Source organism: Vulpes vulpes, chromosome 1 (genome assembly GCF_048418805.1).
Source record: "Vulpes vulpes isolate BD-2025 chromosome 1, VulVul3, whole genome shotgun sequence".
Lineage (NCBI taxonomy): Eukaryota > Metazoa > Chordata > Mammalia > Carnivora > Canidae > Vulpes > Vulpes vulpes.
Window position 1 is genome coordinate 111,039,323 of NC_132780.1, and position 26,877 is coordinate 111,066,199.

At 38.9% G+C, this 26,877-nt stretch overlaps 2 protein-coding genes across 3 annotated transcripts in view; one reads left to right on the forward strand and one right to left on the reverse strand.

Moving 5' to 3' along the window:
- The first annotated feature begins 8,804 nt into the window (after positions 1–8,804).
- On the forward strand, positions 8,805–16,460 carry HHLA2 (HHLA2 member of B7 family). The gene is given in 6 exon segments (XM_025990559.2): positions 8,805–8,828; positions 13,323–13,389; positions 13,392–13,525; positions 13,527–13,629; positions 15,976–16,247; positions 16,249–16,460. Coding segments are annotated over 6 exon segments (699 nt in total). The 3' UTR covers positions 16,348–16,460.
- A 5,404-nt stretch (positions 16,461–21,864) lies between these two features.
- The window catches only part of MYH15 (myosin heavy chain 15), a 147,864-nt gene continuing 142,851 nt past the window's right edge, over positions 21,865–26,877 (reverse strand). For both annotated transcript variants that reach the window (XM_072722453.1, XM_072722454.1), the window contains 2 exons: positions 26,594–26,728; positions 21,865–24,457 (listed from right to left, as the gene is read on the reverse strand). In XM_072722453.1, coding sequence (XP_072578554.1) covers positions 24,440–24,457; positions 26,594–26,728 — 153 coding nt within the window. In that variant the 3' untranslated portion in view covers positions 21,865–24,439. The remainder of the gene's footprint in view (positions 24,458–26,593; positions 26,729–26,877) is intronic.

Consider the following 26,877-nt stretch of genomic DNA (forward strand, 5'->3'; position numbering starts at 1 on the left):
AAAGTAAATTGGGGGTAGGGGTTAGGTGTCAGGACACTTTTATATGCAAGTTATAGAAACCAAATTCAAATTAGCTTAGGCAAAAAAGGAGGTTTGGTTAGCACACATAAAATAGAAAGATACTGGAGTAGTTTATAGAATTGAATTAAAAAGTGTGGGAACCAAGACCATGACGATGTGGTTATTGGCAGGCACTTCTGTCTGCAAGAGTGCACTCGCCTACTTGCCATTAGCTCTCACCCTCAGCCTCTTTATGCACTCCCCGCCATTGATTGATTTCTTTCAGTCAAACAGTTCTCTTCACATGGCAGGAGTTTATTGCTGCCATTAGTTTCAAACACTGTCTCCTAGCCTGGAAGCTTTAGTGGAAAAAGATCTTCTCATCTAATGTTCAGAAGTGCTTTGGCCTTTTCTTGGATCACTTGCCCACTCTTTAGATGGGTCACCACGATTTCCACACCTGGATTATTACCCTATCCTTGGTTGGAATGATAGAGTAGGACATTCTGGCCAACACAGATTAGCAGCACCCCCTTCCCAGAGTGAAATAAAATGGGAAAGAAGGGCTGCCCGGAAAGCAAGATAGCTGAGTAGGCAGAAATGTCCCCTACACGTTTAGGAGGAGCTCTTGATTTTGAGCAGATTGATTCCATGTTGAAATCAAAGCTTAAAAAAGACTAAGATAGTGATGGTACATGGCACCATGGTAAGCATATAACTTATCATCCAACCTGGGGCACTGTGAAAGAGGCTACTATTAATAATTAGCAGAATGTACTGTTAATCCTATTTGTAGAGCTGAGCAAGTGGAAGCAGAGAGGGCACTGGGAATCACTATGCTAACCTCTTTCCTAAACCAAACATGTTTTTGTTTTGTTTTTTTTTTAACCAAATATGGTTTTTACAATCACCATCAACACTTGCTAAGAGAATACAACTTCCTGGAACTGAGGCCAAAACTCCCCAAAAGGTCAAGATCCAAAAATGCTAAAGCTGCACTGGAAGGGACCATCTGTTCCTTGATAGCTGGTTCTCTGGGGAGTAACCTAGAGATGGTGAATCACTGATGTCACTTGTAAAGTTTCATAGCAGAATGGTTAATGAAGGGCCTCAAAGTCTTGATGAACCTGATGTGTTTGAAGTCCTGACTCTGCCATTCACTGGAGTCTTGAGCGAATTACTTAGCCTCTATAAGCCTCAGTGTCTTCCTCTCTAAAATGGAAATTATAATACCTCCCAGGATTGTGTTTAGATTTATGATGTATATAACATTGCTATATGCTTACTAGCACTGGGATGTTACCTGCTAATATTACCAAAAAAAATAATAAATGCAGGACAAAAGAGAAAACTATAGTTTACTTTTTTTTTTTTTAATTTTAGCAGATAGGACCTTCTAGTAAACTTTGTTCATATGGGTTCTTTCATCCATTCTTCATTATTTACATAATCTGCTCTCCTGACTTGGCCAATTCCTTCCACCCAGGATCCTCACAAATGTAGATAACACTCCATTTTGTGGCAAGAGAGGAGTAGCTGTATGTCCCCCATGCTGTTTAAGAATGTCTTTGGGTTTGTCTCTAGTGTCAGTGGGGCTTTTCAAAATTGATTTCAGGATTGGTAAGGGGAATCTGGTCCACAGGATTTTTAAAGTCAGTATGCAGTGAGAAGGAGTGGTGGTAAATATGGTCCCAGATATAGCTCAGGAGGTAAAGTTTGTTGGGAATTAGGATCACAAGTAGAGGGAACAACAAAGTCAAGGAATGTTATTCAGTGTGTTTGTAGGCATGGGGGAAGAGAGGAGGGAACCTGGGGTGGGTCAGGAGAAGGGTTAAGGTCTAGGGAAAGAGAAGAGGGGATGGAATTGGGACACGGAGGAATTACCAGAAAATGGGTTGATAAAGAGGAGAGCAGATGAGACAATGGATGTTTCTCAAAGAAGGCAGTAGCTGATTTTGGAGAGCAAGGATGGGAAGCCAATGCAAGAAGGAGTCATCATTCCACAGTGAATCATGCTGGGCCTGAATGTCACTGCCTGAAGAGAGGAGATCATGAACAAGATGCCTCACTTTAAAGAATCCTGTCATCACTGGTTAGTGTCTCTCTCTCTATCCTCCCCTCTCCCTCTCTCTCCATATTTCCCTTTCCCCCTCCCTGAATGTTCCATTGTCTTTACTGAACTGAGAAAAACCCCTAGGAGGACTTCTACCTATAGAAACAAGTAGAACTGAGCAGAGGCTGACTTACCCAGCTGTGGGTGGGCAGCTTGATCTATGAATGGAACCATGTGTATGAATGAGTCAAACTCACATACTCTGCTTTTGAAAGGTCTGCAGACCAACGTACAACTTTTATATCCTCCCTTCTGTAGTCTTCACGTGTATACTTCAACATCATAAGTTTAGTAATTGAATTTACAACCATTGCATTATGACTTGTCAAATTCATTCTTCCTGCCAATATATAAGTCCTAGTTATATACTATGAAGTTACTTTACTATTCAATAGCCTTATTTTTAAAAGCCTCTTGAAAACAAGTAGTTACTCTTTTTTGTTGTTGTTGTTTTCGGAAAGAAATAAGGACAAACAGGGGCCCTGGAGAATAAAATAGCTAGTCAAACTCCTTTCTAGTTGTATAATAGAAAACTTGATATTTGCAAGCTACTTCTTGAGCTGAGCATCAACACTAAAAAGAAAGGGGACTTTTAAGGTTCATGTGGTTCTGCTGTTAGAAACCTCTTCTTACAAAAAACATAAGGCACATTAAATTTACTACAAACTTCCAATGGCTCATAACTAATGCTTGCTTTAGCTTCAAGATTAAACGTGGTTTGGCCACCATTAGCAAGCAAATGCATGTCTCTAACTTAACTCTTAAAATATAACAAAACTATTGTCAATATTTTATTGTGGTGGGAAGAGATATTTTTTTCATTGATTTATTTACGTAGACAAAAATGGAACTGACTTCCTGTGTCAGTAGCTCTTCATCAGGTAAAAAATATTTTTATTTTGTGTCACCTTGGAATATTTGGAGACATTTGCAGGCTCATGTCACAGCAGTTTAAATACTTAATTAGCAGGAAGTCTAAATGTACAGGATCCAGAACAGGCTGGACGCAACCACATCATTACAAACCCCAATTTTTTCTGTCTTTCCATCATCTCTATGATGTTTATTATGTTGGCTTTTTGATCCTCACACTTGTTTCTTCACATCTGGAAGGTGGCTCTGCAGTTACAGCATGAAATCCAGGCTCGGGAAGTGGAAGGAAGAGGTTGCCATGAAGTTCTGCTCTTGTATCTATTCCTCTTATAAGGACACAAAAATTTCCACAGAAATCCCTCCGACTGACCTCTGTTTATGTCTCACTGTCCAAAACGGTGTCCACATTTTTTTTCCAGTTTGATTTTAGTAGTTCATTTTGGAGACAAAGCACTGCAAGAGGCTGGTCACACTTTCCTATTTCCCTTGGGCTCAGAATTAGGAGGGAAAGGCAGATGTACAGACTTCATATTTGGATTTCAATACTCAAGAGTTGTGCAAATATGGTTAGTTGCTGAGCTGTTTCCAGGACAGCTGGGAAGTTGTGACTGGGTTCCAACTCTTCAAAGTGGCCACCACCCAGCTCCTTCTTCCCCAAATGTGGAGGACTCTCTCTCCCACCCTGAGCCGATGTGGCCATCTCATGTACCCTTTCTGGACCCTTCCTCTGTTCTGTTAGCTAGAGGTATTGTACAGGGCTGGGCAGAGAAGGAGTTCTGTTAACAAAGAAGAAGGGGAATGGTATCAGCGTCTTAAATGGTGTGTTTTCACATTTTATCTACTTCACACTATTAAGTTTGCTTTTAAATGGTTTCCTGCCACATTTACTTTGTTGATGCTAACAGGCTGGCTCCTTTTATTTATCTGCTACAATCTCACTGGTGGGATCTTTCCAAAAGAAATCTGACTTCATCATTAGCTTTCTATTTCCTCAGGATGGCTTATAGGAATGGTCACGATCTGGTCTTTGCACACCCTTCCAGCATTTTCTCTTCTACATGGCCTGCTTGATATTTATGTTTTCTCTTAGAGCTGTATCTTTGTTTTATTGTCTACCTAGAAAATATCTCTCCTCCTCCACTTCCCTCTACTCTTTCTCACAGGCCAGCTTTCCTTGCCCTTCAAAACTAAATGTTTCGAGAAGCTTTTCTTAACACTCTGCCCCCACCAAGATCAAGAGCCTTCTCCTGTCTTTCCATAGCACCTCATGGGAGTTTTTATTGCTGCCTGTATCTCTGTATTATGATTTATTTGTTTATATAATCCATCTATCTTTTTGTATCAGCCCAAGATCTATGATATTAGGGACTGACTCATCCCTGTACGGTTTGTGACCCACAGGAGATTCTTAAATTGTATGTTTCCAGTGGTAGCAAAGACAGTTAAGTTTGGTGGATGACAGGGGTACCATACAAACAATGATCTAATCCTGTTAGATCCTGTCCTAGAAGGTTAGGATAAATTTGAGGTATATCATTTTCTCTTGTTTCTCAGAACTTTAATATCATTAGAGTCTAGGAATGGATTGTAAGTGGTAGATTGGGCTGAAGCAGTGAAGCTTTACAAACAAGGGTTATTTGGCAGAACTGACTCTGAACTGTAGAGAAAACTCACTGCTAGGAAGTCAACCTCACAACCACTGTACTTTGCAAATGACCCCCTAAGCTGCAGACCTAGGCCAGCAATCCTCCCTATCTTGTGCACCAGCTAGTTGAGTTAGCTATGGCTTTAAATTCTAAGGACTGGAAGCCACTAATTCAGGTGCCCATGTGCACAAGTACCTGTCAGAAACCAGTCCTTTATAAAGCGTCACTTAATAAAAGCTCTAAGTAATCTACACAACTAGGAAAAAGTCTTGTAAAGATTGTTTTGCCTATCTTTTTTTTTGTACACTAAATCCTTGATTTTGCTATTCCGTTACAGGTCACTCAACCCCTAGCACCTGGATTTGTAGGTACAAGGAGAAGTTCTTTACCTCTGGAGTTGAAAGGATGACTGTCAAAATGGTTAATCTTATACCAAGAATGAGGAATACTGTATGTATCACTTACCATGCAATAGATGTATTTAAATATAGCAACCATGACTATTATAGGATGGGATTCTGATACTGGCACTGGTGAGAAGCCTAAACCGACCTTAGGAAGGAAAGCTCATTTGACCCCCCAGGTACTACTTCTGCTTCTCTGTGTTACAGATACTTAGTCTCACATTGTCTGTGGTGAGAGACCATATCATTTCAGACCTTCCATTAATTTCCTCAGAATCCTTACATCTGACACAATCAGGCCCAGTAGTTGGTCTAGTTAAAAAAGTTAGTTAGGTATCCAAGTTATATATTTTGAATGTTTTTTTTTTTATTTTGAATGTTTTAAAAATTAAAGTCACAAGTGTCCGTCTACTACTTTCTAGTTTTTTGAGTGGAGGAGGTCAAGGTGTTGTTCTGAGTGTAAAGCACTCTTTGATTTTCTGTTTTCTCTTTCTTGTGCAAACTTAGTAGCTTACCATCCAGTATTTCTAATTTTGTTTCTTGAAAGTGACCAGAGGACTCTGTACTCAGATTGTTAATAAGAGTTCAGCTCCTTCTAGATCTTTACAATTTGCTTTCAATCTTTTACTATTGTCTCTCTGACACCTACCTAATCCAATAGCAGAATTTTCATCCTTTTTTGTGACTTTTATTTAGCCTTTCCAGAGCATTCATCTTATTCAACTTAGTTGATGGAGAAACACCAGGTTTGTCTTGTCCTTGCATTTGATCAGTTAACATTTAAATTATTTAGTGATGCTAACACACTGAACTGGTGGGAGGAGAAGTATACAGAAAGAGCAGACTGGCTTCTTAGAGGCATTTGGCATGCCATGGGCATCTAATAGTGTGTTTTATAGAGGGAGAGCAGACTTTTTATGCAGTCCCTGGCCTTACATCTGCACGTGTTCAAAACTCACTTCACTTAATGGAGTCTTATTCAGTTGTTTACTACCTTTATATGCTCAACAAAATGCCTGAAGTCTGTCTTGTTAACCCTGGCATTTTCTTTTGTCTGTTGTCTTGGCTTTGCAGCATTCTTGCTGGAAAAAAAAAAAAAAAACCCACTATTCTGTCCAGCTATATTCTTTCTTGTATACAGCACTATTGAGGAGGATTATATAACCTACCCTTTTGGCAGGAAGAAACATTTTGTGATAGGAGTCTAAAGTGGAAAATGGCCCTGGAGGCATAGTAGGGCCCCTCCTACTCACAATCTTTGTCTCAGGCTCTGCAAGCTCTGCTTCCAGGGGATCAAGCCTGGAAGAGATGGGGATTTGTGGAGTGTTTTCAGGAGGAAAGTGTGAAGAAAGGTGGGAATAGGATGGGGCAGAAAAAGGAGCTAAGCAGGAATGTGGCTTCAGGTGAAATCTCAGCCTCATTCCCTGGGTGGGGGCTCTGCACCACAAAATGTTTCTTGCCTTGAAGCCACCACTGGGGCAGGGAGTAGGGAAGGAGTGTAACTCCCAGAATCACAGCTGTCACCACCTAAGGGCAATCTCTGAAAAAGATGGCAGGAGCTGAGAGCAATGTGTGCACGAATCCTGAACTAGTAAAAGTGATATCACAGGGGATCCGTGCAGGAGATTAATGGTCTGCTAATATACAAAATATCAGATATTAAATGTGTGGCATTTTTATAATAGCTGCTTTTATTGGACCCGATTTATGAGCTTTCCTAGGTTTTCTTAGCTTTACCTGTTTCCTGGGCCTTCAACTGCTTGGACAAAGAGAACCCTTGCCTTAACACCACTTCCCCATTTCGAAATATCAGCAGCTGATCCACCATCCCTGGGGAGGGCAACTTCAGCATCTCCACCATTTTACCCACCACAGTTTGACCTGCAAAGACCACAATCCAGACATGAGTCTCCATGGGAAATTCACAGAGGTGCTGGCTTCCCCTGCTCTGTATTTCCAGACTCAGGATACCATGCTGTGAGGCATGACCTCTGGCTTCCTCTGTGGCTGAGGGGCCAGGTGCACACCTAGAAGGAACATGGGAGTTAAAGCCTCCCAGAGAAAATCCATAAATGAATTCGCTTTGTTCTTTTTCTCTGATGGACTGTTCTGAGATGTGGTTTTGTAGAAGATGCCTAGAGATTGTCCCTGTGCCTGAGCAAGTGGCCCTTTTTTCTGTTCTAAAGCTATGGCCAAGGCAACCACCACCTCGTATCTACCTTCCCTTCTTCCTTGTTTCAATTCCCCCTTTTCCTTCCCTTTTACTAGCCTGCAGCTGCACCTCTACACCTCCTGCAAAATATATTAGTGTGTAGCTTAACCCAGTTACAAAGACCTACTCCTTCACCTGCAACGACAATAACACGACAAAAAAACCAAACAGAGCCTGAAACATGCAGTACCCCGAGAGACTCAAAGTTTCAACCCAATGTACAAATCCTTAAGTGCTAGACTTCTGTTGTAAAAAATCAGGGGAGATTTTTTTGAGTAAAGAGAGGGTAATCCTAAAATTGTTCTTTTGTTCTTTTTTTTTTTTTTTTTTCTAAACAAAGTCAATCCTATTAAAATCTAAGTGGATGCTTAGGAGAAATCCCTAGGATGCTACAAAGAGTTTCCTTTTGTTCTGACTTTCACGAATTGGCTCAGAGCCAGGAGCACTATGGCAAGTCACTGAATTTAAAAACAATGCAGAGGAGAATGTAGCACCCTGGAAGCTGCTTTTCCTGAAGGAATTCATAAATGGAACTGGCAAGAGGCAAGTGATATGAAACATTCTTGTTTTTCAAAAAAGAATTGACTTGCGATGTGGCTCCCGTCATACTTAGGCCAGCAGTTATGAGGCCAGGTCTAATCTTGAGTGTTACTGATGGGCGGGCTTGCGAGTGTGGCCTGAACACAAACCGAGTGTGTCACTATTGTCACAGTTAGTGCTGATGGCTGTAGTCACTGTGGTCTGTAGCTGTCAAGATGGGTACAGAGGTGGTATCTGTGTGCTTTGTTTTATGCGTGTAGAATGGCCTTGATTTTCTCTTCTGATTAGTCCTAGCATCTGGATTTCTTATTGCGGTGTTTCATTTTGCCGTGTCCTCCCCCACATCTGGAATCCAGCCAAAATGTACCAGCACAAGACGCTTCTAACATTTGAACCCTTTTGTAAGGGTGCTGATTGCAACTTGGGTAACTTCGGTTTAATTCAAGGTGGAAGATTTCTGCTGCTTTTGGGGAAAAAAATAAATGTCTAAAAATAAAACTTGGGCATAAAAATAGGGCCAAATACTCATTAACTGCCTCACTTAGCTGAATGCTGAAATTATTTCAACAGAGCTAAATCAAGCATTTGTGTAGAAGGGGTTGAGTATGTTTTTTTTTTATTCATAGTACTTTATCTTAGATGATAAATGGGTTACTGTAATTTGTCATTTTATTCAAAAGACGTGAATTAAATAGTTCTTAAGGGCCTAATTTTCAGCTCATGCTGACCCTTGAATTGGAGCATTTGTGTTCCCAAGTTTTTTAGAACATGTGTTGTGGGCTTTTATGGAAGAGGCTTGAGGCACAGGCAGGACCAGGAGCCAGAGTATGCAAGGCTTGGTAGAATAGGGTGAAAAATTTGGGTATGAGTTTGGTGGGAAGTCACTGGAAGAATTTCAGTAGTAAGGATGTCATAGAATGATCTACATTTTAAAAATATGACTCGTGGCTGCTGCATTGATAGTGGGCTGTAAGCAGTAACAAGCCAGGTATTTATTTTATATATCCAGGTACGAGATGACAGTGGTTTTGGAAGAGACAGTAATGGTAGAGTTGGAGAGTGCACAAATAATGGAGCTTTATCTAACCCATTAACAAAAAGACTGGGAGTAATTCTGGGTAATTTTGTTGTTTTGTTTGTAGTGAGGCAGGGAGCAATGGTAAAGGGAATGAGGTAAAAGTTAGGGGCTCATGTTGATTCTGTGATGCCTATAAGGCATCCAAATGAACAGGGCAGATGAACAATTGAATATATGACCTTGACTCAAATAGAGAAGTTTCAGAATCCTTCACATAAAGAATGACATTCAGAGCCATGGAATAGAAGAACTCACCTAGGGAGAGAGTCCAGAGAAAGTATAAGACTTGAGAACTTTTCTTGTTTCCACATAAATTGAGCAAGCAGAGGGGGAACAGCAATGAGGAAGGAAAAACTAGGAAAACGAGTTGGGCTGGAAACAAGAGAAGAATCTTCCATGAAAGAGGAAACAAATCATGTTCAAGGCGGCTATGAGATTGGATAAGATGAGGAAAAGTTGTATCTACTGTTTTTAGCAACACGGAAATTCTTAAAAACACTGACAGGTGTTTATGACATGTCACACACACAGAGGCCAGAGTGGATTGAAGGGAAATAGTAAAGGGGAAGTGGGGGTGGCTCTTTAGACAATTCTCTCAAGAAACTAATAGAGTTGAGACATAGACAGATAGCTAACCAAGAACCAGAGGAGAATATGGTGGATCTTTTTTCCATGTTCTTAAGATAGGACTTATTGGGGGCATTTATACTCTTGGGATTGATCTAGTGGAGAGAGAACCTGATGATACAATAGAGGAGGGGACACAGTTGCAGGGACAGATGTCTTGAATGTAAAAAAAATATGGGATGCAGACCAAAAATGAAGGGTTTGGATTTATGTAAGAGGAGAAGGGGAGACAGAGTAGACACAGCTGTTAATAGGTTGGTTGTATCGGGGGTGGCGGGAAGTGTCCATAATTAATTGTCATAAATGAAGGTAAGACCTTCAGCTGAAACAGATGGGAAAAAAGAACATTGGAAGTTTCAAGAAACGGTAGCAAATATTGGAGTCATGAAGAATGAGAAAGTGAATCTACATATATAGTAAGACGGTAGACATGGAATGCCCCAAAGTTACATTAAGCAAGGTGGATCTGAGTTAATTATTGCTTGGAAAGAAAATGCTTAATTCTTATTTGTTTTTTCAGTAGCCTATAAAGGCAAACAGTGTTATTACATATTTATATATGTTCATAGCAGAAAATGAGCTTAATGATTACTTGTAATCTTACTATTCAGAAATAATCATTGTGATACATCTTTTCATACATTATACATGCAAATATATCAACAGGAAAAAATATAAAGGTCTTATTTTCATAGCTGATACTATTTTACAAGTTTTTGCTTTGCAGACATCTTATCTATTGCTCTGAGCTATTGGAGTGATAACTTTGTCATATTGCAAATGCACTCCCTGCTTATTTTAATATGTTCTTGTTGCTTTTCCAATTTTTATGTAGACATATCTATAATAAAAAATGTATAGTCCTGTTAAAAAAGGCCCTCTTCCAAGGCTGTGTGCACAATTATTTTTTCTAGTATTTAAAAGGTAAAGATGAAACTCTAAATTACACTATCAGGTTTTACTTTGCTGTGATGAAGGACTCTAATTGTATTTTTTTAGAATAATTATTCTTAAATCTTATATCCTACAACAAATTTATAACACAACTTTTTATTAGTATGGATCTCAAATGATTTCTTTAAAATTTTCTTTTAGAGGTTTTTAAAACTAATTCTATGCTATTCTTTAAACAAGCTATTTTTTTTTAAAGTAAAAATTATACTCTTATCTTCAGAGAAAATCAGTTATATTTTACTTATTTGGAATTATACAATATCATATAGTTTGTAGTTTGCCATCTATATTTTATGTGTTTTAGTTTTTTGAACTCCTCATTGTAAACCATGATTTTAATGACTGCCTTATGATTTGTATTATGAGAATATATTTCCAGATTTTGTTTTGTTTTTGTGTGTGATTATAAATAACATTGTAGTCAACATCATTGTTGTTAATATTTAATATACTAAAACCAAATTCCATTGTAGAAAGCTTAAAAAAAAAAAAAGCTGTTAACCAGAGAACCGCTGTTGAACATATGCCAAATCTTTATTCATTCAATAGCCATTTTTCAGTATCTACTATATAGTAGGCACTGCCTTAGATGCGAAATCTGCTCTGCAGAGTTAACATCCAAGTGTATATTTAGTGATATGTCTGTCTCTGATGTACAGAAATGTGTGTGCTTTTACAAAGGGACTGTGCTACTTACATGTTACCTTGTAATCTGGGTTTTCTCCTATAACATTAAGAACTTCTTTCCATGCCATTGAAACCATCTATTACAATATCATCTTTAATGGCTGCAGAATGATTTGTGTGGATGTGGAGTTTATTTAACTGATCTCCTATAGTCAGATACTCTTTCGTTTTCTTTTGTTTGCATTTGAAATCTATAATATGCACATTTTGCTTGTCTTTGATATTATAACTAGTATGATCACCACAAGACATGAAGGTACAGGCAGGGCTGTCTATCGTCCTCATTCTTGTACCATCTCTAAGTGGATATTAGTTGTTTGTACCACTAGATAAGACGAGCACACAAGGCAAGGTAGCAGTTTCCTCTGTAGCCATAGTATTGTGAACTTTTCTAAAAGATCACTTAATGAGAAACAGGAAAACAGACTGGAGGTCCTGCGTGAAGATTAAAAATGGTATTTTCTCCTGTCTACTCTAAGGCTTTTTCTAATCTGTTACCTGCTACCAGATATAAAATCACTAGAAAGGCAAGTTTGATTGATTGGTGATTGATTTTTTTTTTTCCAAGTGTAAGGTTGGTACTTAACACTTAACAGAGGCATTATCCACTTTGCTTGGTCCTGTGATGAGCCTTTTTAATTATCCAGGGGAATATAAGAGGTGTTTAGTAGAGCAATTAGGGAAATTGACAAAAGCCACTCCTCCCCCCCCACCCCCGGCCCCACTTTTCTGTGTCTTTCTCTCACTATAATACTCCATCCCTCTAGTTCTTTGTACAGAAATAAACTAAATCTCTCTGAGGGAGAGAAGTGGGACATAGCAGAGTGGAAAGAGGCTCAGAGAAGGAGGCGGAGGAAAAAGACTGTGACAAGGCCACATGAGCACTCAATTCTCCCATCTTGGGTGGTCTAGTTTCCTCCGTCATCTGTAAGATAAGATCCTTTGTACTCCTAATATTCTAAAATCCATAGATTGGGTACACAATATTTAAAATGTTTTGTGAATTGGCCAAAGAAACTGGAGGCTACCTTCAAGGATTATGAAATGGTTAAGTGTATTTTCTTTGCAAAAACCTTGATTGTGATGAGTCCATCTGCTTTTCAAAATTCTGAAGGGACAATACCTGGGTGGCTCAGCAGTTGAGCGTCTGCCTTTGGCTCAGGGCATGATCCCTGTCTGGGGATCGAGTCCCACATCGGGTTCTCTGTGGGGAGCCTGCTTCTCCCTCTGCCTATGTCTGCTTCTCTCTGTGTGTCTCAGGAATAAATAAAATCTTTAAAATTCTGAAGTTAATAGTAAAAAACTATATATAAATTATAAATATATATGTGTATATATATATATATATTATATCTCAGGATTATTAGACTTCTAGATTTATATCCAGAATAATATTCCTTAACTATATTTCAGTTGACTTGTAGGATATCTTGAGAGATGTCCGAAAGGCAAAATAAATGAGTCACTCCACCTCCCCTTTTTGGACTCCTCATGTGTTCCCTTGCTTGAGGCTAATGTCTGCATATTCCTAGCAGATTCCTGAATCCAGTATTGTCTTCTACATATTCCAAATATTTCCTAATGAAACCAAGTCAAATTTGTTTTATTATTGTAGGCCTGCTGACTCTAGTTAGCTGGATAAACTAATTTGTTATTGTAGTAGATGTTAGAAGTGAATGTGCTCAGGGAATAAAAATCAACAGGGATCTGTTGTGTCCATAAAATACAGTTGCAGAAATTCTAACACAAGTTTTGTGGGTTGTTCCTAGTAATCAGACTACCAAGGGTTCTTGATAAGTGTGGTCTGTAAGTGACTAGGCTGCTGACCCAGGATAGTTCTGCTAGGTTATTCTGATAGAGCCCTTGATAAGCACCCATCACTAATTCTCTTCGTAACTGCTCTTGATTTTTTAGATACATTCCTTTTAGCTCCCCCCAATCTTGTTAGTACTGATGAAAAGCAAATAGTCCTTGGAAGACTTGGTAAAGATGTAATTCTTCCTTGCTCATTTGAAAGTAAGCCTAAACTTGTAGGTAACCACACTATATCTTAAGTTTCTATAGAGCTTTTGTTTTGATTTTCCTTTAGTAAATGCCAACTTTTGCTCATAAAGCTTAGCTTTTCATTTCATGAATATTAAAATAATAAGTGTTCTGCACAGATGGCCTTAAAAGAAGCTAATGACAGTCCCTCATATGTCCTCTCTCCCTCCTAGCTTTCGTCACACCTATGATGAAGTATGAAAAGAGGAACACAGCTTCTTGAGGTGTGGTATGTTAGGTGTTTATCCTCATCCACTTATCACATGGAAAATGGACAATACACCCATCTCTGAAAGCAATATGGGAGAAATTGAATCTTTAAGTCTTTTTTATGTTGATAATATGATAAAAAGTTACAGGATCAAATTTATCTTATGAATGTACCATTGAAAACTCATTGCTGGAATAAACATGGATGGGGAGGATAGACAATGAGAGGTAGACTTCGTCAGGCTTTCTGTGTGCATGTGCTATGTCAGAGGTTGAGAGGAAATGAAGATTGACTTACAGGGAAATAATGGAACACAAAAGAAAGAAAATGCATCTGCATCAGTAAGAAGACCGAGATTGCAGTCCCATGTCTAATATTTACTGACTATGTTCCCTTAAGCACTCATTCTTATTTCTGAGCACAAGCTCCTCACTGGGAAGATGGAAGTAATTCCTACCTATTAGGTGTTTGAGTTGAAGGAAAACATATGTGAAATGGGAAGTAGCAGATCTATTCATGAATATTATTCTCTATGATTCATCTTCTAAATAGGATTTCCTACCTGCATTGTATTTCAAAGGATGTGAGAAGAAAGCTTGCCTATTAGGTCACAATCTGTGATGGTTGCCATTCTTTCAACTAAACAAAAATTAGTTCTTATTATTGCTTCTGTTTATTCTCTTTACATAGTATTAGCCCATTAAGCTTTATCAACAACTCAATCATAGCATGAGCAGCTTTCAACACTGCTTCCTCACATTTATTTGAACTGAAGTTTTGATCAATCTCTGCATTTACATCCTACCATTTAAGATTAGGAGGAAAAATTAATTTGACATCTCTTACCTAATTTCAAGGAAAAATGTTTTATATTTTAGAAGCAAAGCAAAATGTTTTAGTAAACCCCCATCATATGGAGAAATTGGAGGTCAACTATCCTTTTTGGCCTCTTTTCCTGAGTTTCATATTCTCAAAGTGCTTGCCAAGAAGACCCTAAATTATGAGTAATTCACCACCTTTACATAATCTCAGCATCGAAGGCCTGGATGCCCAATGTTCACTTGTCTAGGCAGCAATAGAAACATGGGAAAGTGTTGGAAATGTTCATGTTAAATTGTAAATTTTTCTATGGAAAATTGTATTTTCTCATATTTATTCAGAACTGAGTATCCAGAAGTATCCATGGTTCCTTATGCTCAGTGCTATGTTGTCTTGTTGAGTATTATATGCCAAGTTTGTTGCTCTCAGACTATGAACTTAAGAATGTGGACACTTACTCATTTCTGGATCCACAGCATATAGTACAAACATTTAAAAATTAAACTAGGAAGGCAGCATAGAAAGGGAGCAATTAATTCTGTTCACTATGGTTGGCTATAAATGGGGTTGTTAGAGGATATATGCCTAAGGAGGCTGCAAAAGCACAGAAGTTTAAAAGAATGGTAGGATTTTCAGTGAACCATAGGCATTCCAGTTTAAAAAAAACACACAACAGAACAGAGGAGTAAATATTGCCTGAATTTGTAGAAGTGTAAGTGGTAGAGGGTGAAGCTCAAGTTATAAGAGATAAGCCTGGAGATGGAGTCGAAAACTATATGGAAGGCCTGATGTCGGTTAAGGCACTTGATCAGAATTGCACAGGTGGTATGGAGCCAAAGAAAGATTTTTGAGGCATCAGAGAGGCTTGGACTTGCATCTTAGAGTGGCTTGCTTTGGCATCACTCTTTTGCAAGTGGAGTACGAAGTGAGTGAGTCTAGAGCTTAGGGAGAAGAATTCACAGTAATCCACAGAGGTCAGCTACCATAACTGCGGAACAAGAAGAACCAGATGGAGCTGGATCTGGAGGGGCCAGACGAGAAAATCCAACAGAGTCCCCCCTCTAATGGAGCTCAGCCCAGGGAGGCTCACCTGTACAGTTGGAAATATATTAGTAATGTGCAGGAAAATAGACTTTGTGCAGAAAGTGGTTAAGAGGTAGAGACCCATACAAGTAACAGAGACTACTAGAGAGTAAGTAGAATGACAAGAAGCAGGGCAGGGGGTGGGGGGAGTGGGGGTCCTGGGGAATACCAGCATTTGAAAGGTCAATAAAAAAAGAACATTGAATTCAAAAGCCTAGTAACTGGTAGCAACATTCCTTTTTTTTTTTTTTTTTTTAAATTTATTTATGATAGTCACAGAGAGAGAGAGAGAGAGGCAGAGACACAGGCAGAGGGAGAAGCAGGCTCCATGCACCGGGAGCCCGATGTGGGATTCGATCCCGGGTCTCCAGGATCGCGCCCTGGGCCAAAGGCAGGCGCCAAACCGCTGCGCCACCCAGGGATCCCTGGTAGCAACATTCTTGAGTGCTCACTGTCAGGCTGTAGGAGTTAGAAAGCAGGAGTGTCACCTCACTAGCTGGCCCAGGGTTAGGCCTCCTTGAAGGTCTAAACTTAATTATTGGGCAGTGTTGAAAGAAGCTGTGACACCACCATTTTAAGAAACACATTTCCAAAGATATTTCTCAAAGCATTTCTAAGTGTAGCTTAGAAAATTCATTCGAAAATTGTATTTTCATTGATGTTTCCTTTTCTACCCTGTTTTTAGATGACCTTCATAAAATGCAAAGTGAAAATGTTTCACTATCATGTGAACTTGCAAACAGTATTTTTTTTTTTTTTTGACTGAATCATGATTTCATAGCCAGTTGGTCTAAAGTAGAAAAAGAGACCTCCTCCATCCTGGCTTACTTTCAGAGCTCCTCATGAAATATAACTATGTATGAACCCTGCATCTCCTGGAATAAAGAGCAAATAAACCGGAGTGACTTTTCTTTGACTTTGAAGGATCTTAGTCTTTCAGACAATGGGGAATACTTAATGCAATATTTCTTCAAGCAAATATAGCTTACTCACCATCCAAACGCTGCATGTAGTAGGTAAGATACAAGTAGAGTTGGATAATTGGTTTTGGCTATAGCAATAGAGATTGTGAATATCAAACAGGGAAAATAGGTTGGCATTTAAAGAATAATTTTTATTAGTATTTCTGCAAATGTCATCTACAGGGATACTTTTGGTCAAGACAACAGACAGCCTCTTTCTTTCAGATACACAAAAGTCCTGCATTGGAAAAAAAAAAAATCACTCTCATAAGATTTCTTTTTCATAATTTCAGGGCATCAGAAATAAAGAGGGAACCTACATGATTTGGTGACTCTGTAGCCTAAGCATCTTGAATTCCTGCTTACTGCTGTGCCTAACATGTGCTTTTGGGCCTGGGGTTTGGGGAGTTGAGGCTTCAGGCACAGTGAGAAGTTAGAATTGGGGCTCTGGAAGATGCTGGAGAAGCATGGTCTATGAATTTCGTGGAAACAGTCACCAAAGGACATCGGAAGCACTAAGTGTACACCTGATTTAGCTCATTTTTTACCTCTAGTGATAGCTAACTGCCAAAACTCTTTAAAATATCTCTAGTCCATTCTCTATAGAGTCATGGCATGTGTACCCATGGAGTCAACTTTCTAGGTGGGCTGTTTGATCCTTTTACCCTTAAGCTATCAATTTAATATCATGGGACAAAGATATTTGAGTCAATGAAACATAGGTTTTAAAAACGTTTCTATCATTCTAGTTGTGAAAATTAGGAGAAATAACAGATTTGGAGGTTTAGTGATTCTATGTAGTAAGATTTGGAGATAACACCTTGTTGTCTTTAGATCAGGTGGTCTTCAAATAGCAGCTTCTAGACACTGAGGGATGATACTCCCTTTGTGTAGAGCTGTCATTATGAGAGTGCTGAAAACTGGGGTGCATTTGCAGCTTCTATTTTTCTCCCAAATGAGAATGTTAGTTTTATATAAAACATAGATAAGCTTACATTCCACTTTTCAAATGTTGCCTCATGTTGGATTTACTTTGGAGAGTAGAAAAAAACCCTGGAAGATATGCTCTAAAGACCACATATGACCCATCTTTCTAACCAGGGATTTAATTTTTAGTTTACACAAAACACAAAGCATCAAGACATTCCATCTCTGGCAAAAGCAGCTTTTTAGAACCTCCCATCCCCAAGTAAATCCTGGCCCGTTGAGACTGGAGGAGGGTCTGCCCACACTTCCCCTCAGGAAGGAGGCGTGTAGCAGGAGTTACCCAAGCAGGGCAGAAAAGAGGGCAAACACTAATATCCTAGACATTACTCTTTCAAAGAAATTTGGTTTTCTATTCTGAATCATAATTTTCTACTTGTTGTTTTGCCAGGAGATGCTGCAACATTTGAAAAGGAAGCCCAGCCTGGGGGCGGGGGAGTTAGGATTCCTAGAGTCTAGATCTACTTGATAAAGGTTGCATGGAACTGAATAATTCTTGCTAAATTTTGCTGTTGAATCACTTATGTGATGTTGGGCAAATCTCTTTGCGGTGGGGGGAAGTGGGGGTCATGAATAAATTAAGAAAATTCTATACCTTGCAGGATTTTCTTCAGGAGGAAAAGTATGCATATGAAAACACTTCAAAAGTCAACATTTTTACTTGAATTGCTCACTCTTTACGTGGGTATACAATTTCAGAATGGCACAAATATATGTAGAGATTAATGTTTCAGTGGTTACAGAACATTTCTTTATTAGTGAAGAGTATGTTCATAAAAATAGGCATCTGTCATACAGAGCTTTTCATTTAAAATGGCTATAAACACCTTTTCACCTCGAATTGGCCTGTGTGCTCTAATGCTTGCCTCCTACTCTATGCAGAATGTAGATCACAAGATTAGCAGGTTCTGGCTTGAGGACTCAAGGTCTCCCAAGTTTCTGCTTCCTGGGGTCCTACTTCCTTTAATACTAATTACTACAGTTCCAACAAAGATGCTGGAAAAACCTTGGTTCCTCCAGTGATTCTGAGGAGCATCAAGCACCATTTTCCTGGTGTTTGCCTGTCACTTCTTGCTCAAGATGACGACTTCTCTGTTTCACTGATTTCCTCTGCACTGATCCCTGTACATTTATGGCTCTGTCTTCTCCAAGCCAAGGGGTGCACTCAGCTCTCCCTTCATCCTCCAAGGAGAATGCTAGGCTGAGGTTAGTCTGTAGTAAAAATTATTCCTTTGTAACAGTGTTAACTCTCTTTACAATAGAAAACAATAGAAACTCACTATGCATAATAGACTCCTTGACTTTCAAGTTTGCAGCCTTTTTCTCCCCCACACCAGCCTCTACAGACCGAGCCCCAAATTGGCTAAGATTCCAGCTTATGCAGGTTTCCCAGAGTAAAGACATTGAGACTGGGCTGTATTTATGCTCATTAATGCAGAAATAACTAGTTTTTAAAATAGTAAAAGTGTTCTTCGGTAATTTTTCTTTCAGCTTATAGACTTTTTGTTTCATTTAGAACAGAGTCAAAGTGGAACTGCCTGGATAATTGTTCTGTCATTGGTGACTTTGGTTTTGCTGGCAATTTGCATATTCTATATGTCAAAAAGATACCATTCCAGGAGAGGTAGGTATCTCATGGAGAATTGAGCTCTGTCCCTGGGTGTTCGGGTAGAGTGTATTAAGGATGACCTGCAGCTAACCCTACATGGCTGTTGGGCATGTAAACAGGTCTGAATTTTCTGGAAAGCCATTTGTAAAATCTATCAGAACTCCTTTAAAATGATCCCACATTTCTAGCTAACTATATTTCTAACAAATTTATTCTGAGTTAAATGGTCAAAGTTGTATAAGCACATGTATTGCAGCAGACTGAAAAAATTTAAATCTGGCAATAAAATAATACACAGAATTATCAAAATTATTTTGCATTGAAAAACAGCTGGAAAGAAATAAGCTCAAACTAAAAATGGATGCCTTTGGAAAGCGTTTGTCCCCATGTCTAGACTTGCTTTAGTGCCTGCACTCTGTTTTCTCTTTCTTTGAGCTTTGTCTATACTGCTACTGTTCTGTCTTTTATGGGGCTTCTTTTTTAAATCCTTGTTACATTTTTAAAAATACTTTTTCTAGATTTTCTGTAACAAACTTGGATTACTTATAGTAATTACTTATGGTAATTTAAATGATACATTAAGATGTCATGGTTACAGGACTTCTTGGCTTTATTGACAGAATTAGATCTAGGAAAAACTTAGATCTACTTATTTCTACATTTTATAGACCAGGAAACTGGAATACAAGAAATTAGGGGCATAAAACAGACTTATGTATACCACTTAGGGTGATCCAGCTAACTAGTGGCAGAGGTAGATCTAGATTCCAAGCAGCTCTCTCTTATTCCATGATTTGTCTGAGAAGACTGAGTGTCCTGGGAGGTTGAGATTGACCCTATGTCCCTTCCTCTGATTGATAATTGCCTTTTTGCTCCTGATGAGATTAGGGGATTTTGTCCTAACAGACAACTTTATTGAAGGTAAGATATTAAGTGTGACAGTAAGCAAGCATTTCACCAATTTTACACTGTGATTTTGTACTAATAGGTAGGCTAGCCTTACTTATTACTTGTTCCTCCTGTCCCTTAGCTGGCCAAAAGTAGAAAAAGATGGGCAATCATAGGCAAGGCTAGTTTGTGCCCTTTAGCAACCTCTGACCTCATATAAGGATACTTGTGACTAGATTCAGGTTCAAATTATAGGACACTACATATGGCTCCAGAATGACAGTTTAGTTTCTATACTGGAAGTGTGCAAAAGTCAAGTCCCAACAGAAAACGACTGACACACTCAAAACTGTACACAGGGGAGCACAGAGGATAGTTCTTCAGAGCTTGGAGCAGCCGATTTGTTAGTAAAATCTAAACTTAAAGGGACAAGGAGAGGGTGTACTTTTACAAAACCCAGAAGAAAAGAGTCCTATAAAATCAGATGCCTTGTAGGGAGAGTAACTTTTACTTGAAGGACACAGCCAGACCAAGGTGACCTTACAAGGAAGGTGCTGGGAGAATAAATACGTGACTTTGACCCTTCCTCTCTCTGCTCTCCACCCTAGCTAGAAGCCAGAGGGAAGACCTAGCTTGTAGAAGAAAGCCCTCCAGGTCAGGGACAGCAGGCTGGATTGATTCTGGAGGAGATATCAGCAAAAACAATGTTAGGGAATTGGCTACTTAAAAAAAAAAAAAAAAAAAAAAAAAAAAAAAAAAAAGCTCTATAGTTCTGTAGTTAGGTAGGCTGAAATTATTTTTCAAGCTGTTAAACTAAAGGCCCCCAAACCTTGCCTACCACCATGTCCTTGGTTGTAGTTTCATATGACAATGGTACGCATTTTCTTCTTTAAATTCCTTTTTCAAGAATTGTTGTAAAATACCCTTAGTCTAGGATAAGTATAAATTATCCTAGATTTTAATGAGGCACAAAAATAAGGCCTTCCCTAGAAAATGGCATTGTAACAACCCCTTTGCCTTCACCATTGCTGGGCTTAACCATCACTTCCTTGGCTGTTATTTTTCCATTGTTAACAGGTAATAGGACTCAGGCCAACAATCCTAAAGAGCCAGGAATTCCTGGCCTGGTTGAACAGCCTTTATCCCTGGTTTGATGCACCCGAATCAGCCATAAGAATTTATTGCTGTTTGTAGCTGATGAGGTATTTCTACACTGAATGCATTTTTAAGGCTGTTTGTTGGAAGAAAGATATGAAAGGGGGAGTAACTAAGCTGAGTCTAATAGCATAATAGTGCTGAGGTAGGAATAAAAGGATTTGAGTGTTAGAAAAAAAAATCTTTTTGCAAAGTTTCTCTCTTTTCCTATAGAAAGGTGCTCTGTCCATACAGAGAGGGCCAACACTGCTGGTGCTGAAGAAAGCCAGGTAAAGCCTTTCCTTTATCAAACTATCTATAGCATAAGAATGCTACTGTATCAAAGTAATTGATTCACACATCCTCATGCAAGACTTTTATAGAAGGGAGAAAAGGGGTAAGAGATCATAGGATAACATAACGGGGTGGGGGATACAATTTGAGCTTTTTCCAATGTCTATTAATAGGTTCTACTTAAATAAGGGGCTGCCCTTCTCATTTCCTATCATTATTTGTAGAGATCTCCAATGGTACTATGCATATGATGGTGCACCACTGTACTTATTCTTTCAATGGAAGCATGGGACTGTATAGAAGTAGAAAAAAAAAAAAACACAAAATAGAGAAAAGCAGATTACAGTTTCTGCCCAGATTCAGATGGCTGGCCTTTCATAATTTTCCAACCATTTCTAAGCTCCTTAGGCACTAATAATTCACTTACAAGTTATAGTTTGATTGCAAATTCAATTTAAAATGGAGTTAAAGGGATCCCTGGGTGGCGCAGTGGGATCCCTGGGTGGCACAGTGGTTTGGCGCTTGCCTTTGGCCCAGGGCACGATCCTGGAGACCCGGGATCGAATCCCACATCAGGCTCCCGGTGCATGGAGCCTGCTTCTCCCTCTGCCTGTGTCTCTGCCTCTCTCTCTCTCTCTCTCTCTGACTATCATGAATAAATAAAAATTTTAAAAAAATAAATAAATAAAATGGAGTTAAAATATTTTGTTGCACACCTTTTGTTATGATTTTAATTAATAAGAATATAAATAAAAGCAAAGAATTGGGTAAACTTGTTTTTCCTATTGGTTAAACACTAGAAAGGAAATTTAGACTTCATAACTATAACTGTCTCATAGATCTCTGATTACAGATGCAAACAATAGCTCTAAATATCCCCCCTCCCAAAACACTGTTATTTAACACTTAAGATAAAAATGATTATTCCTACATGAACCATAGCCATTTCAAGTCTATTTTTCTTGGTTCTAGGCTATTTCAGCTCAGCCAGCTACTACAGGAAATTAAGACAGGGCTATGTCAACACATGATGAGCATCTTTAATATTTAGTGACCTCTCTTTCCCTTTCTTCACTGCACTTCCAGCCATGGCTTGTCATGTCCTAATAATTCTACCATTGGAAAGACTTGCAACCATTGTCTGTCCTGCCATCACATTTACTCTTCAAGTCCTAATCATCACTCACTGACTCCCTACGTGCATCAAGATGATGAATTTCTGGATGCCAATCAAACTTAGAAAAGAACTGTCTCATTCGGTGACACTCCTCCCACCAGCATTCTAGGAGGCCACAGTGAGGTTCCCACCAAGATCTTGGAAGAAATGTATCCTTAAGTACTGATTCAAAAATCTAATCAGCTAATGGAAGGTGAGAGAACACAAAAGCAGAAATCACCTTAGTGAAAATGTGAAAAACTGGGGCAATTGATATGCTAAGGTATTGTACTCCAGCTTTATATGAATAGTTAATAGCAGTGTAACAACCTAGATTTAATATAGTGAGTCTTAGGGACTCCAAAGTGTAAAATGTCAGTATCTCCAAGACTGCCTAGAGCAAAAGGCCCTATCAACTCAAAAACTGACATCTCTGGGGTTAGGTTGTACCTTCCAACACCAGGTTTGCACAGCCGAGTGACATTAGCTCTGGAGATGATTTGATTCATTTTTCTGGCTCAGTTGTCATATTGTTAATCAGCCTTATAATAAATTTAGATTTCCATATAAATTTTTACACAGAGAATGGATAGCCCAGCTGACTTGATGATCTCTTCCCTTTTAATCAATTTATAAGAAAGAAAAGGCTAACCACGATCTTAGGGACTTAGGCTTTGACCCTATAGTTTATAGAAGACCAACCTCAAACTGTGTGTTAATGCTACCTGGTCCGATTTTCTCTAAGTATTTGCTATAATGTTGACAGGTAATTAGCATAAACTGTAAAGTATTGATATCATTATTAAAAAAAAAACTTCAATTGTGAGGAGAAAATGCTCAGAACTGCTATATAATCTTCTTATGAAATGGAAAGACCAAAGTCAACAAATCAAAGATAGTCAATGCTATTGAGCCTCTGAATTAATCTTAGAGCCATCTGTAGGAGTTAGGGTTGGGGTCAGAGAGGCAGAGTGCGAAGAATGACAGGGAATAAAGATTTATTATATAGCATCAACCTCATATAATTTTGGGCACTTATTAAGAAGTCTATGTTGGGCTGGACCTGAAGTAGCTGGGAGTCAGCTGTGCCAGTGTTCAGGATGGAGAGCTGGATATGGAGTGAGGATGAACTGAAACCTGTAAGAACAAACTAGGACTCATATTCCTAGGCAACGCTAGGGGTGACCTGCTAGAGAAGCTGGCATCCAGACCATGGAACCAAGCACACCTAGGCAGGACTCGAAGCTGAAGGAGGGAGCCTTACTGCTAACTCACTTTCTTGGACTGGGGTAACATCTGTCAGCTATGACAGTGCCTGGGGCCATACTCTGACCTTCACAGCATAAAGTAGACAATTGCTCCTTCACTTCTCCCTCTCAAATCTGGTGAAAATTTCCCTTGTGACAACTCTAATCCAGAAGCACAGAGAAAAAGGAAATGTACCTCCTGCTTAGATACATTGGCACAATACAAAGCCAATATCCCATCTATCACTGAATGGAGTATCTTGTATGAGAAGCTGCTTCAGTGTTGAAAAGCTACACTAACATGTGACCAAGCCAGGTGTAGATTAGGAGGATTTAATCTATAAATTCTAAGTGCTTGTGACTATATGTACACCACACTGCTAGGATGAAAGCTGATCAACTCCTACCATTAGTGGCTAAAAACACAGACTCCTGAATGGATGAGTCAAGCAAAATTCATTAACTTTAGTAATAACAATTTACAACATACCCTAGGCTCATGTCTTCTATAAATATTACTCATTAAGAGGCAATATGGACAAAAGAATAGGATTCATTTTTTAACTTCAGAATTTAAACAATTCTTACATTATTTAATATTTTATGTAAACTGTTTACTTATATTTGAGGATCTGAAAAATCCCCATTAACCTTGGAAGCAAAGATACTCTATTATATCTTCTAATCACCTTGTTTAAACTACTTTCCACACTACATAAACATTTCTTTTAAATGCTTGTTTCAAGTGCAACATGTTGGGTTTTTTTAATGCAACATGTTTTTTTTTAAATGCTTGTTTCAAATGCAACCTAAGTTTTCCATCATTAAATGGTACCATCCTTGTCCAGCCTCCATCCTTCATAAGCAGGGACTTCTTATTCTTCTTCATGAGCCTGAAAAACAGAATGAGTGTGCTCTGAGATTCTGTGACTTTCATTAGTGGAAAACACACCCAGAACCAAGTCTAGTCCTTTCCAGAGTAAGCAGGCCTTAGCCAAACTCCTCATTAGCTTCAAAGGGATGCATGGAATTGAGGCAATTACGTGCATTACAGAAAGCAGACACAGGTAATTCATCTGAAGGACGTGCTCGGGCATTCTCAATTTTCTGCCCGCCTAGCCTTGCTGGAGCAGGCAAGGCCCTCTACAAAAGACCCCACATCTTTTGTGGGAAAGACTGTGGCCACATCACCAATTGGCTCCGTGGCCCAGACAGACCCCATCCCCCAGTTCTATCAGAAAACCTTTTCATCACTTGGCTTATGACAATTGAAAGATTTTCAGGCTTTCCTTCTGAGAATGGGAAACAATTAGTCATTGCACTGCCAAGGATGGTTTTCCTATTCATCTTGGACCTCTCAAGCAATTTCTGCTTCATTCATTTTATTCTTTGTTGGAAATAACTGTGACAAAAAAAAAAAAAAAAAAAAAAAGGAAATAACTGTGACAAAGTCGAATACATTACATATGTTTTGCAGCCCTTTTGACCTCCTCCAGCTGAGTGCAAGCGTAGCACATGTGAGGCATTTCCCTAAACAAAACTATTATATGGAGTTGATGGGCAGGCTCTGCCTCAAAGACCCCAAATCCAGTGCCATGACCCTTCTCAAATTGAGGGCAGAGTTCAAACCACTTAACTGGACCTCTGCACATAGGGCTTTATCCCTGAGACAATATTCAGGCAGCAACAAGAAATCTCTGGAGTGTGCCAATGACTCATGCTTCTCATATTTAGATCTAAATATATTCAATATAACCAACTTTTAGATTCTCCTTCAAAAGCACTTATTTTGACCTCCTTTCAGGTAGTGTTTATTATGGACAACCCTATCTACTTGTCTTGCAGAGTTATTAGTAATTCGTTTTAAATAAGAGGACCAGGCATGTACCAAATTTTTAAAAAATGAAATGGTGCCTATCTGTGCTAGGCATCTGTGCTAAATGCTTTATATGCATTTCATGAAGGGCAGCTAATGTCACATTATCCAATATCATTTAATTCATTTCTCTGAAAGCCAGACCTCATTTAAAAACTGTGTTTGTGGGAAATCTCAGTAAGAAAGCTGAGGCTATTTTTGGAAAACTCCCAAATTTATATGTTGAAATCTCAATCTCCGTAGTGATGGTGTTAGGAAGTGGGGCCTTTAAGTCATGAGGAAAGAGTTCTTATGAATAGGATTTCTGCCTTTTAAAAAGGGCTTCTTCCCCTCCCCCCACCCCACCCCTCTTACTATGTGAGTGCACAGTGGAAAAAAAGGCCGTCTCTGAAGAAGTGGCCCTCACCAGATACTGAATCTGCTAGCATCATGATCCTGGACTTTCCAGCCTCCAGAACTATGGGAGATGTTTGTTATTTATAAGCCACCCAGTCTCTGGTGTTCTATTATAGCACCCTGAATAGACACTGATCTTGACAAGCCTATAATTCAGTGGTCTTGTCATGCTGCCACTTTGCTAGTAAAAAACTTAAGGGAGCAGCCCCGATCCTGGGATCAGAATAGTAGTGTTGAGAACCACAGATATGGAAATATCTTTCCCCCTGTTTTAGGGATTAAGCAGAAAGCTAGAAAGGACAAGTGCCTTTATTCTCCACTGCCTCAAGTTTAAGCCTCACCACCCAGGTGTCCATACTGATACAGTATGAAGTCATGTATTTGTCTACATAGAAGGACTTCACTTAGTTTCAAGCAGATCCATCTGTGCTTTTTAAATCATCTTTGCTCTCTGGACTCCTGACTGTTCTGTACAAATGAATCCAGGATCTGGAGCTCGGAGCCCACAAGTTCACCTGGAACTAAGCATTTGAGAAGTATAAATACAATATACATTCCACTCAAATGCTTACCACTTCATATTACCTGGACAATAAAAATTTAGTAAATATTGGAAGACCTTAGCAGAACCTACTTTAAAGTCTTTTAAAAAATAAAGAGAAAAAACAAATTTCTTGTTCTATTGCTCTGTGTGATGACTCAAGCCCTAAAACACATATGCTTTAAGAATTACAACAGAGTTGAATATCTGACATACCTTTTTTCTAAACTCCTTTGCTTTGATCTTGAGTTTATTGACTTGAGATTCTGCTATCTCTGCCCTTTCCTTAGCTTCGTTCAACTCATGTTGCTGCTTCTTATACTTGGAAAGATATTGATTGGCTTGTGCTTCCTATAAAAATAAAAAAAAGAAAAAATACCCGTGCCTGCATAGTCATTTTTTTCTGCTTTGACATGAAAAAGTTGAAAAATGTGTGAAAGGAATCTAAATTTCTGAGTATTGAATGGAATATATTTTGGTCTGATATATAAGGATTCAGA